Source organism: Rhynchophorus ferrugineus, unplaced genomic scaffold (assembly GCF_030347505.1).
Source record: "Rhynchophorus ferrugineus isolate W39M unplaced genomic scaffold, kcgeb_rfMv2 rfM4, whole genome shotgun sequence".
Taxonomy (NCBI): Eukaryota; Metazoa; Arthropoda; class Insecta; order Coleoptera; family Curculionidae; genus Rhynchophorus; species Rhynchophorus ferrugineus.
Window position 1 is genome coordinate 42,766,697 of NW_027472583.1, and position 15,404 is coordinate 42,782,100.

At 30.7% G+C, this 15,404-nt stretch overlaps 3 protein-coding genes and 1 long non-coding RNA gene across 8 annotated transcripts in view; 2 read left to right on the forward strand and 2 right to left on the reverse strand.

The window, feature by feature from the left end:
• LOC143195825 (uncharacterized) overlaps positions 1 to 6,834 on the reverse strand; it is a 32,746-nt gene extending 25,912 nt beyond the window's left edge. The window contains exon 1 of the mRNA XM_076403292.1: positions 6,671 to 6,834. Coding sequence (XP_076259407.1) covers positions 6,671 to 6,700 — 30 coding nt within the window. The 5' untranslated portion in view covers positions 6,701 to 6,834. The remainder of the gene's footprint in view (positions 1 to 6,670) is intronic.
• On the reverse strand, positions 1,105 to 5,183 carry LOC143195620 (uncharacterized). Of its 3 annotated transcripts, XR_013005570.1 has the most exons (4): positions 2,237 to 5,183; positions 2,121 to 2,171; positions 1,868 to 2,050; positions 1,105 to 1,334 (listed from the first exon to the last, which is right to left on the reverse strand). It is a non-coding gene; the product is annotated as an uncharacterized LOC143195620 (long non-coding RNA). The 3 variants fall into 3 exon arrangements; XR_013005569.1 differs by lacking the exon at positions 1,105 to 1,334 and having other exon boundaries at positions 1,716 to 2,050; positions 2,125 to 2,171; XR_013005568.1 differs by lacking the exon at positions 1,105 to 1,334 and having other exon boundaries at positions 1,716 to 2,050.
• A 628-nt stretch (positions 6,835 to 7,462) lies between the features above and the next one.
• Mlc-c (Myosin light chain cytoplasmic) lies at positions 7,463 to 8,955 on the forward strand. Of its 2 annotated transcripts, XM_076403295.1 has the most exons (5): positions 7,463 to 7,597; positions 7,689 to 7,716; positions 8,217 to 8,398; positions 8,455 to 8,601; positions 8,656 to 8,955. In XM_076403295.1, exons 1-5 carry the CDS (start codon positions 7,595 to 7,597, stop codon positions 8,737 to 8,739), a joined length of 444 nt encoding a protein of 147 aa, XP_076259410.1. In that variant the 5' UTR covers positions 7,463 to 7,594; the 3' UTR covers positions 8,740 to 8,955. The 2 variants fall into 2 exon arrangements, with proteins under 2 accessions (XP_076259410.1, XP_076259409.1); XM_076403294.1 differs by lacking the exons at positions 7,463 to 7,597; positions 7,689 to 7,716 and adding an exon at positions 7,999 to 8,163.
• Positions 8,956 to 8,993: 38 nt separating this feature from the next.
• On the forward strand, positions 8,994 to 13,378 carry LOC143195823 (uncharacterized). 2 transcript variants are annotated; one of them, XM_076403290.1, is made up of 9 exons: positions 8,994 to 9,111; positions 9,376 to 9,449; positions 9,506 to 9,668; positions 9,723 to 9,994; positions 10,050 to 10,185; positions 10,238 to 10,523; positions 10,574 to 10,723; positions 12,126 to 13,224; positions 13,289 to 13,378. In XM_076403290.1, the coding sequence occupies exons 2-9, from the start codon at positions 9,394 to 9,396 to the stop codon at positions 13,362 to 13,364; spliced, it is 2,238 nt and encodes a 745-aa protein (XP_076259405.1). In that variant the 5' UTR covers positions 8,994 to 9,111; positions 9,376 to 9,393; the 3' UTR covers positions 13,365 to 13,378. The 2 variants fall into 2 exon arrangements, with proteins under 2 accessions (XP_076259405.1, XP_076259404.1); XM_076403289.1 differs by lacking the exon at positions 8,994 to 9,111 and having other exon boundaries at positions 9,215 to 9,449.
• The last annotated feature ends 2,026 nt before the right edge of the window (positions 13,379 to 15,404 follow it).

The following is a 15,404-nucleotide window of genomic DNA, read 5'->3' on the forward strand; positions in this document are numbered from 1 at the left end:
TATGATAATTTTGATTCGATGTTAACATCGATGACAACATCGTTGGTTTTCTAATGTCAATCATTCCTAAGCCTGTATGTGTGAGGCTTCAACATAAAGTAGGTAGTTACAAATGCAACCGATACGATTAATACACAGTAACAACATGTATTGTAAATCCTTTAAAATTAATTCATAGGCCAGAAAACTATTTACTGAATTTCTCATTCATGTTAAAAACGGAATAAGACAATAATGCAAGTGAGTAAGTGAATGTTGCTACAAATAAACTACTGACGCTAAGGTCTTAAAATATGACCAAAAATGAACCCATTTGGAAATACCGTCGTATACAGAACAGTAAAACAATATACAATATTCCCTCCAAATAAGACGTTAAAAAGACAACGTTAATCTTGATATATTGGGATTTTAAAGCTGTTTGTTTCGATTCCTTTAGTCCATGGCCAATCGCGATTCAGTTCTTCTCGCAACGGCCTACTTATATAGATGGGATTGCATGCTCGCTTACCGCCGCCTATAGGAGACTGTCGCCAGTTTTCAGACAACCGCGAAAACTCTTCCATTGTCGCATTCCATCTCAAAATACCAAGGTCGGAAGACCGTGACTTAGATATGAAATGTGTATCACGCCCAACCACGGTTCTCCACCTTAACGAGGGGCGTTGGCAGATCTGTTTCTTTGATCGGTGTCTTTCGCTTAAACGTTTAAATTTATATCGTTCAACAGATATTCGTGTTTGACGAATAATTTTAGCAAATATAGAGATTTATTTACAGAATATCATTATTCGGTTAGGTTTTTTTATTAGTTAAAAAATCATTTGAGAGTAACGAAAACTACGCGTAAAGTTATAAATCGATTTGATGATACTATGTATAAGATATTAGGAACAGACGCAGTATTAAATTGTGATACATCAATATAACAAATGTCAAAAATTTGCTTAAAAAATAATGAATGAATTCATTCTTTCATGAAAAATCAAAATTTATAGACATTATCAATAAATAAATTAATAAATATATAGTTCTTCCAATAAAACCAATGTTACGAATCATTTATGATTCGGAACGGGAGGGAATTAATAAGACCACTTATGGTTTTGAAACAAGTGAGAAATTTTATTTACATCGCTAGTTTTTATGCCATTTTTGAACAGCTTGAAGATAATCTACAATGCCCAGTAGTTATTGTTCTTCTTCTTTTCTACATACTAGGAATTGGCTCTTATATCGACATGACTCATATAACACTCCATCTCAATTTAAATGTACCTAACAGCTAACCCACAAAACACAGAGGAATTACAAGTGTATCTCCCATGTATTACCTGTGAACAAGTTTAGCGTTCATTTGCCACCAGAGGGCGCGACTGACAATATGAATAGCGAGAAATTTAAAACATTTTATTAATAATAATAGCAGTAATAAAAATAGTAAAAATAAAAATGCAATACATTTTATTTAAATATATGTAAAATTTAAATTGCAAATATTATTTCAAAGGAGAATTCTTAGAATTTTTTGTGACATATATTGTTAAATACGTCATATAACAGATTTAACACAAAACTTATACTTTGAAATATACAAAGTTTAATAAACTATTGAATATGAAATGTTTTATATTATATTAAATATAACTCAGCCAAATACAGAGTACAGTACAATATATATAATGAAGACATAGTTATATATATATATAGTTATTCTGAAATGTCTTTTTAAATATTTTTTTGCAAAATATTTATTGTAAATCATCCATATAAGCTGTATTATATTTAGATGATGCAATAAAAAAATGTTTCATTTTTGTCTTTTGATATTCTGTTCACTTTTCTCATCTACCAAAACAAACAATACCAAACTATTATCCTTCTAACCATGTCTTGTTGAAATGCTCATTACAGTTGATCATTCTGAAAAATACAGGCATTTGGTGATATTGGACAGAGAGACAAAATATTGGACAGACTGCTTGTTAAGTTAAATTTTGTGCATAATCTGGGAATTAAATATCATTGAATATCAACAGTCGAGATATACCTACAAAATAAAAAAGTCTTTAATAATAATTAATAATATCGGGCTTTAATAATTTCACTGTTCAACTCACTAACATTTCCTGACATATTTGGATCAACGTTTTCCTTCTTCTATGCCACAGCTAAAATGGGGACTTGTTATATATTGCAAATCAGTTACGTATAATTAACATTATAAAAGACTTACAATTTAAATAACAACTGGAAATAGTATCCCTGTTAAACAATGCTCTTCCTTGTAGTTATCCTGTGTAAAATGTACATTACAAACCCTTTTGCTCTAATTTAAGACCTCACAAGAGATTCCCATCAGTTTTTCATTATTTATTGCTAAAAGCCATTTCTAACATAATGAAGGATCCCTAGGAAAGCTGTGTATTCTATTTGAAATCCATGGACACAACACCTGAGATGTCTTAAGATTTAAACAAATCATTTTAACTGAAAACGAACCATAAAAACATTTAACATAATACCAATATTTAACACTTTAGTTTATACGTATTTTAAGTTTGCTTTGTCGGCCATGTTAAAAAATGCCCCAATTGGAAAGAGACGCTTTCAACAAAAGCTTTGTCGAAAAAAATTAAACCGAAATTCTTTGTATATAAATTAAATTGTTTCTATAGGAAGTATAGAATTTTAAGTAACTTTTTGATTATTTCCACCAAATATAAACACACGTACTCTACGCCTTCTTATTTTCTAGAATAGCCTTTTGAAAGGAGAAAGTGTCAAATTTCAGTTTTGCTACCAAATTTATACCTCGAACCATCTAACCGCAAATGAACAAACTAAAACACTGTACGCATACGCCCATTTAAGATACCTTTCTAAATTCTCAATATTTTGTGAGCTAACCTAATTAACATTATAATCAAAGATAAGTACAAAAATACATTTAAATTGCTAGAGCAAAATTATTACATTATATATATATATAGATTTATTTGAATAGAACTATTCTATTTCTACATGGAAAGAATTTAATTTTACTTAATAATTTACTTAAATAAATCTGCACAATTATTTAATAAACAAACGTAATGAGCAATTAACTTTTTCTCTTCTTAATCTTTAACCCTCTTGAAAATTTTGAACAATCATATAAATAGCTGCCAAACAACTGTCCACTTTTAATGACAATTATTTAGTTTGTTCTTAAGCTGCCAAACCTACATATGTGTATTTAACTTCGAATGAATTTATTCCATGCCACTGGGTTGCATTTATGAAATGGTATGAATACACTAAAACTTTTTCTAGTTGGTCACCACCTCAGTCGGCATCACTTACTCCTTCAAGTCCACTATCGTCTTATATTAGTCCATGGTCTTTTGGGTTTTCAAGTATTCTTTTTTCAGGTTTCCATTGGTATATATAAATATCGTCCATCGGTGTTGCTATCATGTCCTCCTTGTTGAATTCCTCGAGCAGTCGTTAAATTATGCGTTTTTAATGAATCTTTAATCCTTCTTCTACTCCTCTATTTCCAATTCAAGAAAGCGTTCTATTTCTATTATACTTCATAAAGACTTTCCATTAGGACCGCTATTTGCTTTTCGTGTCCTAATGCATCAGATTTGAATATTACCAAATAATTAATACCTTTTGTGAACAAACAATAATCATAATGTAATCTCTCAAACCGTAACTTATTCGTCACTGTATTGAATCTTTTGTTTCAACATTTTAATGAATTTCTTACATACATCTTAGCCCAAACAATGCTTAATTTTATTGTTAGTATATTGTTTCAGTAATTAAACCCTCTCATTTCCTGATAAAGATATCTTTATCTATTAGTCCAATTAAAAACACGATTCGAACGTCAATTTGCTTTATCTTCCAGTTCTGTTGAATTAATATTTATATCAAAATTTTAATACTTTGTCAATAAACTGTTCTCCATTGGTTTCAATGGCTTTTTACTCGACCTGCAATTATGTTGGACTCCTTATTTCTAGTTATCTAGCGCTTCACTGGTCCTTGTAAATTACACACGGCCACGTTACTAACTCTATTGGTTCTCTATACTATATCTCTATACAGCCACAATAGCTTGTAGGTTGGAATTGTTTAATTATATTTACATTGACATATGACAACGGTGTTGACCAGTACCATCACAAATCGAAATTTATAGACTGATTTGGTTACATTTTGGGGCGCGTCAGACTTTATTCTGTCTCTTTTTAACTAAATTAATGCTGATTAGTAAAATGAGAAAGAAAAATGCCCTGAGTTTGAAAGCGATTTTACGTTTTCACAAACTGAATTCGGCAATATGCTCGACGGTGTTGATGACGTGCATTTGCTGTTTTATTGAAAGGGCAGATTGCGTCTGTAGTCAATTACGAAATGTGAAATGGCTCAAACAGAAAAATTATTAATTTACTTAAAAATACACATCACCATTCAATCTTAACACGAGCACTTGCGCATGACCGTTCATTCGTTTCCTCAAATACGCAGTCCGTGCAATCCGTTGCAGTCCTAAAGAAATGACCAATGTTGCCGCATTAAATTGGACTTTTGGTTTACAATATTTGAGAGTTTATAACTTCTAGCTATTATAACGAACGTGTTGAAAAATGTTGTAGACACTTGACAACAAGTTCGACTAGTACCAACAGAAATCGAATTTTATAGATTGATTCGGTTACATGTACCGATGGAGCTGACAGTAACATTTAAAACAAATTTTACATTTTTACAACGTGCATTTGGCGGTATATTCGATGAAATTGATGACGTGCTTTGGAAGGACTATATAATCTATTCAAAATAACAGTGAATTCACGTCAACATGATATCAAATATATTGGCCTAATTGTAATTTGTAAATTCGTTTTAAACCTGAAACAGTGTTTTTCCTACTCATTTTATTCTAGTTAAAAAGGGATAGAATGCTGTCTGATGCATCCGAACATGTAACTGAGAAAACCTATAAAATTCGCCTGGTTGTCAAATGTCTGCAAAATAGCTCTAAACATTAATGATGATTATCGAAGGTTATAAACCGACAAACGTTTCTGCACTTTACTTAATAATTGACATTTTTTGATAAATGTCAAATCGCTACTTAATATTTGTGATTGCTCTGATTGAAAATTCCGAAGCTAATCAGAAACAGATTGCGTCTGTAGTCAATTACTTTGCAAGTAAAATGCGTTGGAGAAGTAAATATTGATATTATTAAATATTAATTTGCTGCAGTGATAATGTAATATTATTATGGCCACTATGACTAAAGTATCTCAAATAATTAAAAACATGCATATGAATATATATATATATATATATATATATATATATATATATAAATATATGTATTGTATGTATAATATAAATAATTTAGTTAGTTAGCACTTATTTGCATATTATATTTATAGCATATTATTTTTCATGCTAGAAACATAAATGGTTTTGTTCCTGGAGCAGAGTTAGTGTTTTCTTCCAAGTCCAAGTCTAAGAGCGAATGTCATGAAGAAATAAATCATAACATGATTTTGCTTTGGTTTGAAAACCAGCTATTAAAAACCTGGAGAAACTATCAGTTATTGTTATGGGCAATGCACCATACCATAGCACACTGGTAGAAAAGATCACAAGTGAATCGACAAAGGCTATAATTAAGTTTAGATTGCAAAACATAAATTAAATTTTGAAGATACCATGTTAAAGACTGAACCATTTCAAATTGTTACTCGGTAATTTTAAATAAAATATTTAATTGCGTTTTATGTAATTGTTCAGAATTATAAATGATAAATGAACATTAGGTTAGATTTTATGACGAAAAGATGAGTAATAACTGTTTTGCAGATATTGCAGATGTATTAGACGAATGCAGCGTTTATATCCAATTTTATACAGAAAAATGTATACAGATGGTAACAGAAGAAACTAAAAAAAATACACTAATATCAAAGTGACTTGCCAAAGAAACAAAGCAACGAAGGAAGCAAGAACTAAACGTTAGAAGGTAAATATGCTCTAATAATAACTAAACTAATGAATATTATAACTATAATTTAAAAAATAGGGAACAATTTATTGTTATTTTAAGTGAAGCCCATATAATAAATAACAACTTTGTATATATAAAAAAACAAAACCAATTACCAAATGACAAACATATGGAACCAAAATAACGTTTATTATCAACCGGATATTAACACTAAACGACAAAATTATAGATTATGTTTTATTTTTAAACAAAAAATTCATTATATTCAAAGGTGAATAACAAAAATTATCTTATTTAATAAACCAAATGTAATCAGTTAACCTCGTTCTGGTTCGACGACAGAATTGAGGCAGTATATGGTATGTGCTCAAAGTCGTAAAAATCTCTTAAAATATATATGAATTTACCTTAATGCTGTAACAAATATGTTTTATGGTTTTTTATTGAACATTATTAAGCAACCATATAAGAATAAAAACAATTTAAAAATCATAAAAAAAACTGCATTGTAATCATAAATACGTAACACAAATAACATCCCACAATTTAAGATAACTTATTAATTATATAGTGCACTAATCTAAATTCAATCTATTAGAATCTTAAAAATGATAACTGAATAAATAATGTAAATGTGGAAATTACTACCTTACTCATGCGAATTATACCTATAATCATCCCCACAAGCAATACACTTTAGGTAACCCCGGTAGTTTTGGAGACCTTGATAACACCATGACAAGTCCACTAAAAGGAACTATACTACATAACAATTTTTTCAAATATTATTTATTAATACATGTACACTTTTACCCGATATTTTACGGGCACAGTAAGCTTTTTTGTCGATCTATAAGATATTCCGTTTTTTGTACCTTCAATAAAAACCCACCCATATAAATATATTTCGCCTCTATCCAACCTAAAAAGTTTTTTTTAAGCGCCCAGCAACATTTACTACAGCTTATTCTAATTCTACCACTACAATTAAAAATTAATATTGCGATTAAATTTGGTATGTCTGGCATATATTTGCATCGAGTATATTACTCTATGTATGTGTTTTAACTGTCAAATATGGATAATTTAACAGAAACATATCGAAAACCGAATACACAAATTTTTAAAATAATATTGGCTTCTCTCATAATGTTGTCGTCCATTCTTACTTTAAACGGTGGGTGAGGTAGCCTAAATCGTTTCTTATTCTGATCAAAAGAATTTTTTTAAAAACACAAAGCCAAGGTAAAACAGATACGTTCTTCAAACACCTTATTTATTTTAACCAACCAAAGGTTACAGGTCACTACTCATAAGTCCACAAATAAAACGGTTTTTTCTTCGGTTATCTTAAACCGTGCAGTACTCTATCGTCCGTCCGGATAAAATTTTTTGAAGAAAACCGTTGACAAATTCGTTAAATTCTATTTAATTCTAATTATTTTCGAATATCCCGCTTTACATTCTTTTAGCCTGACATCACTCGCATTGACGTACGAAAAACGTATCGTACCTTCCGTTAAAATTTTTAGTTTTGACAGCTGTACAGTTTGTTATCGTCCTCTGAGCAAGATGGTAAGGCAAATTTTTATAATATAATGAATTTTGTACATTTACCTAAATGATATTTATGTGCTAATTCAAAATTGTCTCTTTTATTTTACAGGCGAACTACACAGAAGATCAGATGGCCGGTAAGTGAAAAAATCTAGGCTATGTTGCCCCACCTAGGCGATTCATTCTTACTTTCTTGACACCACACCTCAAAATAAACACTACTTGAATTAAAAATATTAAAAGATTTTACAAAAATTTAATGAATTCACGTCATTTATAAATAACTAATTCGCAATCACGTTATTTGTAAAGAAAGTCACCCACTTATATTAGTTTTTACGGCACATATTTATCAAGAAAGATAGAATGAAGTAAATCGAAAATTTCCTTTGATAGTGAATCATTACCTTTCTTCGTTTATACCAAATATGGTAAGATTTCTCAATAATAAAAATCGGTACTATATACTCAACAGATGGGTTCTTATTTGCTATAAGTCAGTTGTGCTTGAGTCTTAACAAAAATTACAGCAATAATGTATTTGTACGAACCCATCACAAAACTAAGTCTAAATAGTGTAGAAGGTTTTTTTATTACATTTAATTGTGCTTATACCAATATAATGTTATATTTATAGAATTTCAAGAGGCTTTCCATTTATTTGATAACCGAGGAGATGGAAAGATTCATGTTGCCCAAATTGGAGATGCCTTAAGGGCTCTTGGTCAAAACCCTACTGAGTCAGATGTAAAGAAATATACCCATCAATATAAACCTGATGAGAGAGTCTCATTTGAAGTATTCTTGCCAATTTATCAGGTAATATCTTATATATAAATCAGATACTTGAGATAACAAATCTAATAAACTTATAGCAAATTTCAAAAACAAGGACAGCTGATACAGCTGAGGATTTTATTGAGGGACTTCGTCATTTTGATAAGGACGGTAATGGATTCATCAGTGCCGCTGAGCTTCGCCATTTATTAACTACATTAGGGGAAAAACTAACTGACGATGAGGTATATTTTAAAATAAATTGTGAAAATGTATTAACAAAAAACTGATTGTTGCAGGTAGGCGAGCTTTTACAAGGTCAGGAAGACTCCCAAGGTAATGTAAACTATGAAGAATTCGTCAAACTAGTGATGTCTGGTTAAATCCCTTAAAAGGCTTAACCATTATAATAGAACTTTAATATAAGCAACAAAAAACCCATTTTCTATTTATTTATGGTGTAAATTTTATATTTTTCACTTTTATTATATTTTATATTGTGCCTTCATTCCAATTCTATATAAGTTGAGATGGTTTTAACCATCGGCATTTAATTGTTAATAATTTCCTTAATATAGTAAAATATATATGTATATAAACGTGTTTTATTTACAGTAATAAAAGGCTGCATTTTCTGAAAAGAAGAAGAAACGTAAAATTTTAATATGCCAAAAATAATTGTGTTGTTTTTGCCTTTTGTGACACTAAACTAGATACAGTGAAAGTTTTATAATTAGTGCAGAAAATTTTTAAACGTAAGTTATTTCATTAACTTGGCGGGGAAGTATAAATCTTTTAATACAATGCGCAAACGCTTCTGTTTTGTTGTGATTGTACTGCATCATAAAATGTATATTGTTTTATAAATTTTGTGGTTTCCATTGGCATTATAAAGTAAAGTAATATATTCTATAATGACTTTAAGTTGTTTTAACGATATAAACGTATACTTTCACATGAAGAATCATTATAAAATGCTAAAAAGAGTTAAAAGTGTAGTTGATAATTCTCTCCCACAGAGTCTGCTGAAATCTCCAATGGCAATGAACACATTAGATAAACATCTAAAGTCATCTACAAATGAACGATTAAGGTATTAAATTATAACAAGTTTTTACCACTTCCACTCCTTTTACACATTTTTTTTAGGAAAATATATAGCACACGCAGAAACATGACAAAACATGTTGGACAAATAAAACGACACAACTGCCTTAGCTGTGGAACAAAAAGTGAAACGTTTTTAAAAAAACAAGAACCCCTTTGTAGACCTGCAACTAGACGTAATCCAAATATAGCTTCTAAAGAAATGGTAAAATATTTCTAAACAATCTCTATAGCACTTATATGGGAGGTCTTATTGCAGATACCAGCTAGACCATTATCTGTGGGCGCTCCAAGAAAATGCATTAAAAGAAACAAGTATCGACATATACCCCGTCCGTCATTATCAACACCAACAAATGATGATAATGATGAACATACTGAGGAGAAAACTGAAATAGAAAGTGCAAAAGATGAGGAAAGTTATATAGAACTACTAGAAGAATTAAAAACTGACAATGAATTGAATGAGAAAGATATTAATACGCTAGAGTCACCAAAAGTTAAATCTACCAAAAGCTTCTTAAAATCTAGGTCAGTCCACTTTTCCATTGATGTTTAAAATAATAGTAAAATAACACATTTGTAGTTCAGAAGATCATCAATATCTTCTGTTTTTGTTAAGAATCACTGAAGATATCATTGTTAATGATTTCTACTCAAATAATGATATAAAACAAGTTTTTAGACTGCACATTGAAGCAAATCGTGAGAGACTTAATTTAGTAAAGAACCTAAAAATTTTATGGTTTATGGAAATAAAGTTTTGTTTTTTAGGAAAAGATGCATTTTCATATTGCTAATTTATGTAAAGAGCTGAACATAAATTGTCCAGAATATGAGTTATCTGATACAATTGATGATGATCACAGTTTAAGAAAACCCTGTAATTCATATATGAACAATGATGCTTTTAAAAGCTGCCCCGAATGTTCATTGTTAAGAACATCCTCTTTACATAAATTGGCATCTGACATAGATAATGATGGCATAGTTAATCCTGAGATAGATCAAATGTCAATAAGTCCAAGCTTATTGAGAGTATTAGAAAAGTTGAGTTTAAGTAAGTATGCTATCAATAAAGAACAATGTCTGAGTTATATGGTGCTTCAGGTAGAGTAACTGAATGCACTGAACCAGTTCCTTCTGTCAGTACAGTAGAATCCCCCAATATATCAACATACAGCGCGAATTGCGAAAAATCTCCACTTGATTTTGATACATTCTTCAAAGAATTGAATTCGAAAGAAACAACATCACAAGGTAAGTTCACAAAGTATGCATGAATGAGTGCTTGACTTGACACTCTGTAGAGAGGTATAGCTGATTCTAAATAACCTTTCAATTTCCGACAAATTATTTTTCTAACTTAATCGATCTGTATCATCCCCTAATTAAATTTGTAATTTCATTTTGATCACATCTGCCTTATCATTTTACTCTACTCATTTACTTACTTTCTATATTATCTATATTTCTTCTTTCTCTAATTCACAGTTCATTACCATAAATTTATGGAGGAGCGTTATTAGATGTGAAGCGTACGGTTGTCATTTTTATTAGTTTTCGTTCTGCTTTCGGCTACATACACTGGCCCTTAGTTTACCCAGTATTGGAAGCTAGAATGTAATTATGCATTCACTACGATAAAGAAGTTCAATGTGATGCCACAAACTTCTTGACCAATCGCTGATGATAATAGTATATTCCCTAATACAGATGTTGAGGCTACGAGCATTCTTCATGATATAGTTCACGTTACAGAACCATATTGCTTCAGAATTAATGAGGAAATTATTATTTTGCCAAACCTTCTGTATGGCTTCAAATCTTAAACTCTCAACAGTAGGCTCGAAATAGAGGCTTCGAGCATTCTTCATGATATAGTTCACGTTACAGAACCATATGGCTTCAGAATTAATGAGGAAATTATTATTTTTCCAATCCTGTATGGCTTCTAGTCTTAAACTCTCAACAGTAGGCACCAAGTATTTCAAATACAATGTGTAAAATAGGAAACTAAGGTTTCCTATTAAGGTCATAACAGCAGCGTATTTGTAGTGCTTCCCGAATTCCGGCTTTTGATTGATGATTTTTCAAACTCTCATTATATTCATTTTCTTTTTGTTTATTCTCACTATCAGTATTTGTCCTTCTCTTACTTTTAGCATTTTTTTCTAATAAATATTTTTTTACTATTATGAGTAGGTCTATATATGTTAAGAATTGTCAATCTTCTGTTTGGGTTTCTATTTATCTTTCTGTTTTACTTCATTATTGTATTATGCTGATTTTGGTTTGGGTTATGCTCGTCTTTATGAAATTAGTGTAAGTTTGGTTGGATTGTAACCCATTCCTTTTGTTATTTCCGATAATCCCATTCATCTGTTTCTTCAATTTCCTTTCTCCAATTTCCTTCCTTTTTATATTCAATAATTTGATTAAACTAAATTTTTATTAACAATGTTTTTTTAATGTATTTTCCCCTAATTATTTCTAGTTAATTCTTTAGTTTTTTTTTAATTAGTTTTCTGCCATTGTTTCTTTTTGACTTTTCTTATATTACTTTCGGTGGTGGCTGTTCTAATGTTGTTTCTTTCATATTTTTTCTTTATTGACACGCTCGATTTCATGCTTCAAAACAACCAATAATTTTACATGTTAGGTCATAGTAGTGAAGAAATCTTGGGGCCACAAGACACTGAGAAATTAATTACACAAGAAAGCCCCCTTGTGGAGTCGAATTCGTTAATAGCAAATGAAAAAAATTACAAAGACTCTACCTTAGCAGAACATGAGTCCAATGAACTATTAAAAGACCAACCTGATAAACAAGTGGAATGTGTTCAGATAGAAGAAGACAAAATGTCATGTAGTTCAATTAAGGATGAAGGCAGCGTAGTCAACTGTGTCTTTTTAAATAATAACATAAGTGAAGAAACACCGCCGTCTAAGTATTCTAGCATATTACCAACAAAATCAGCGGATTCCGTGATAGATAATGAAAAAATTCATATAGTTAACAAAAACAATGAAAAACCATTGCAAATAGAACCCTCTGGCCTATTTGGAAGCAAGCCAAGTATAGCAATAAATATGGAATCAAAGGTCAAGGTTGTTATCAATGGGGATGTTAAGGACGAAGACTATGTAATGGTGAACGGGCCCGTGTATATATTAAAAGCACTGCTTCAATCTGATTCAAAATTAATTATATTTCAAGAAAATCCTGCCAACGATCACAGAAGAAACAGTGTTAAGTCAGTCGATAGTAATTCCAGCCATCGGACATTCACCGTTGAGACTAATCGAGACAATGACGTACCCGCAATGGGGGATGATCGAGTTGATCAAGGAATTCAATTTAATGGTAGTATTCACTCGCTTGAAATGGAGAATTCCCTCGAAAACATTCTACAACTGACGAGAAGGGCTTATAGTCAGTTTAACGATTCCAAATTATTGAATTCAGATTACGATTTGACACCTCAGAGAGATAACGACGATAAATATCACCACCTGTTAATAGATGCTTCGTCGAGTATCTCGGGCGTGAACCTACTACTCTCCGATGAATACGTGGTCCACAATAACAAAGAAGATTTTTCCGGACAAGTCGGTATCAGTACCGTCGATAAAATCGATGATACCATTAAACCTAGTTATCTCGACGCTATTTCTTGTGATGTTATATCCAATATGGACTCATTTCAAAGAAACATTCCAACCACCACGTCAGTGTTTTCTCAAGACTCTTCTTTGAGGTAAGAAATCAGCAAATTTCTATTCAAATCGCAATATTCAATAATACAAATCAATTTATTACAGGTCCGAAGGTGAAACCAGCTTGGTGATTCCAAACACCTTGAGCAATTTGTTGCTAGGGAACGACTACTGTAAATAAAACTATTATATGATGATATTAGTTTTTTTTTATATTGACGTATATAATATGTGCGATTTTACATTTATTTAATATGTATTATATATATTTAATTATATAGTTTATTATATGCTGTACTACTATTATCAATAACTCATCATTCATATTGTTTAAATACGTTCTTCAAAGATGGGCAGACAACTATTAAAATTATTTAATGAAATTTGCAAATGAAGTACACACTCGGCGGATTTTATTCCACCTATATAATTTCGTCCCTAACTTCCGTATGTATCCAATCACATTGACATATAGAACGATCCAAACACCCAAAATAATTTTTCTCATACATATTTCAAGCATGAAATTCCATTCGAGATTATACAGAGTATAAAATGTGTAATTCGAATATTATATACAATTATCACAAAAAACTTAAATAGTTGCCACAAAAATAATAAAAGAATACTCAAAGTTAAACAAAATCTAATCAATCAAGAAATGTAAACAAATGACAATATTTAATAAGATATTTAAATCTAGGATGTAAGCCAATGCAAATTAAAATATATCTTAACAAGAACTTAAACAATGCAAAAAAGAAAATTGTTATTTACATAACACACAATAAGACTTAAAATTTCACTTCGACAAATTGAAAGTAATTATTCCTTATTTACATAATTAGATATCTAAAGCTCTAGAATTAATTCTAGACGGCAATTTACATATTTCCTTTTCTTGACTAGTTTTTCATAACTGGTTATGAAATAAGCAATTTATTTCATAAACATACAAAAGATTATATAAAAGGACACAATTATTAGTTCCATCTTCATGTTCACTGGACTTTGAATTTAATTTAATCAAGTTTAACTTGAAAATACATTCATACATTATGTAAAATATAATTATATGTTATAAAAACAATAGTTGCATTGTACTGAAATAGAAAAATACAGACATTACTGTACATAGTACACAGACAGTACTGTGTCATTTGTTCCTATATTAATGGTGCTCTGACTACAGTTCTTGGAGCAAACTCCTACTTTTGATATCAGTCACATTATCATACTAATGTCATGTCTTGCCTATTATTTGAAAGCTTTCTATTTGTATTAGGGTGTTGTCTTCAATTGTTTGACATACAACTCTTCAGTCTCAAGCCTTAATTTCTTGCAGTATTCCTGATAGCCATATTCACTCCTTATGAACCTTTGCCATCGCATGTAAACGCAAGGAAACAGTTGGTTCATCAACTCCTAAGCTGCCTGAAAGTTCTTTGAGAGTTAGAGATGGATTTCCCTCCAATAAGTCGACCAATTCATTGTCTTCGAACTTTCTTGGCCCTCCAGGCCATTCTTTGTCATTGATATCAAAATCACCACTTTTAAATCGTTGAAACCAAAACCGACAATTGGGTAAAATATAACGGAACAACATCACCTTAAGTTTGTAAAAGTGTTCTATGGGCTTCGACCAGCAGATTTCTTCAAAACAAACAATAAAAGCAGTGAATGTCGGAAATGCAATTTTGACCGCTGCCTTATTATCATCTGTATACATCGAAAAACTCAATAATACTACATGAAGAACTACTGTTTATGTAGAAATATAACAAAACAATAGCATTTAACAAATAGGTTAGGTTATTTAATAGTAATAAATATCGCTGATCAAGATACGTGCAAGTACATAATATATTTAAATATATATTTGTTTTATTTTGCAATTTGCTCTCTTAATTGCAAGTTAGTACCGTCATATTTAATCTAAAACTCAGACTCAGAAGACCTATTTTTAAATATACATGCAGGACTTCAGTTTCAACCTTTATTGCAAGAAATCCGTTGTGTTACCTTTCGAAACTAACCATAGCGACATATAGTCAATTTAGCGATACCAAATCAATGAATTCTGACATTGATCTTACGTCTCAACCAGACCACTTGCTAGTGGACGCCATATGGACCCATTGTCCAGTGTCACGGGCGTAAACGTTCTATTCAGCGTCAATAATTGCGGCGCCGAAAACATTGATGAATCCATGAAACTAGA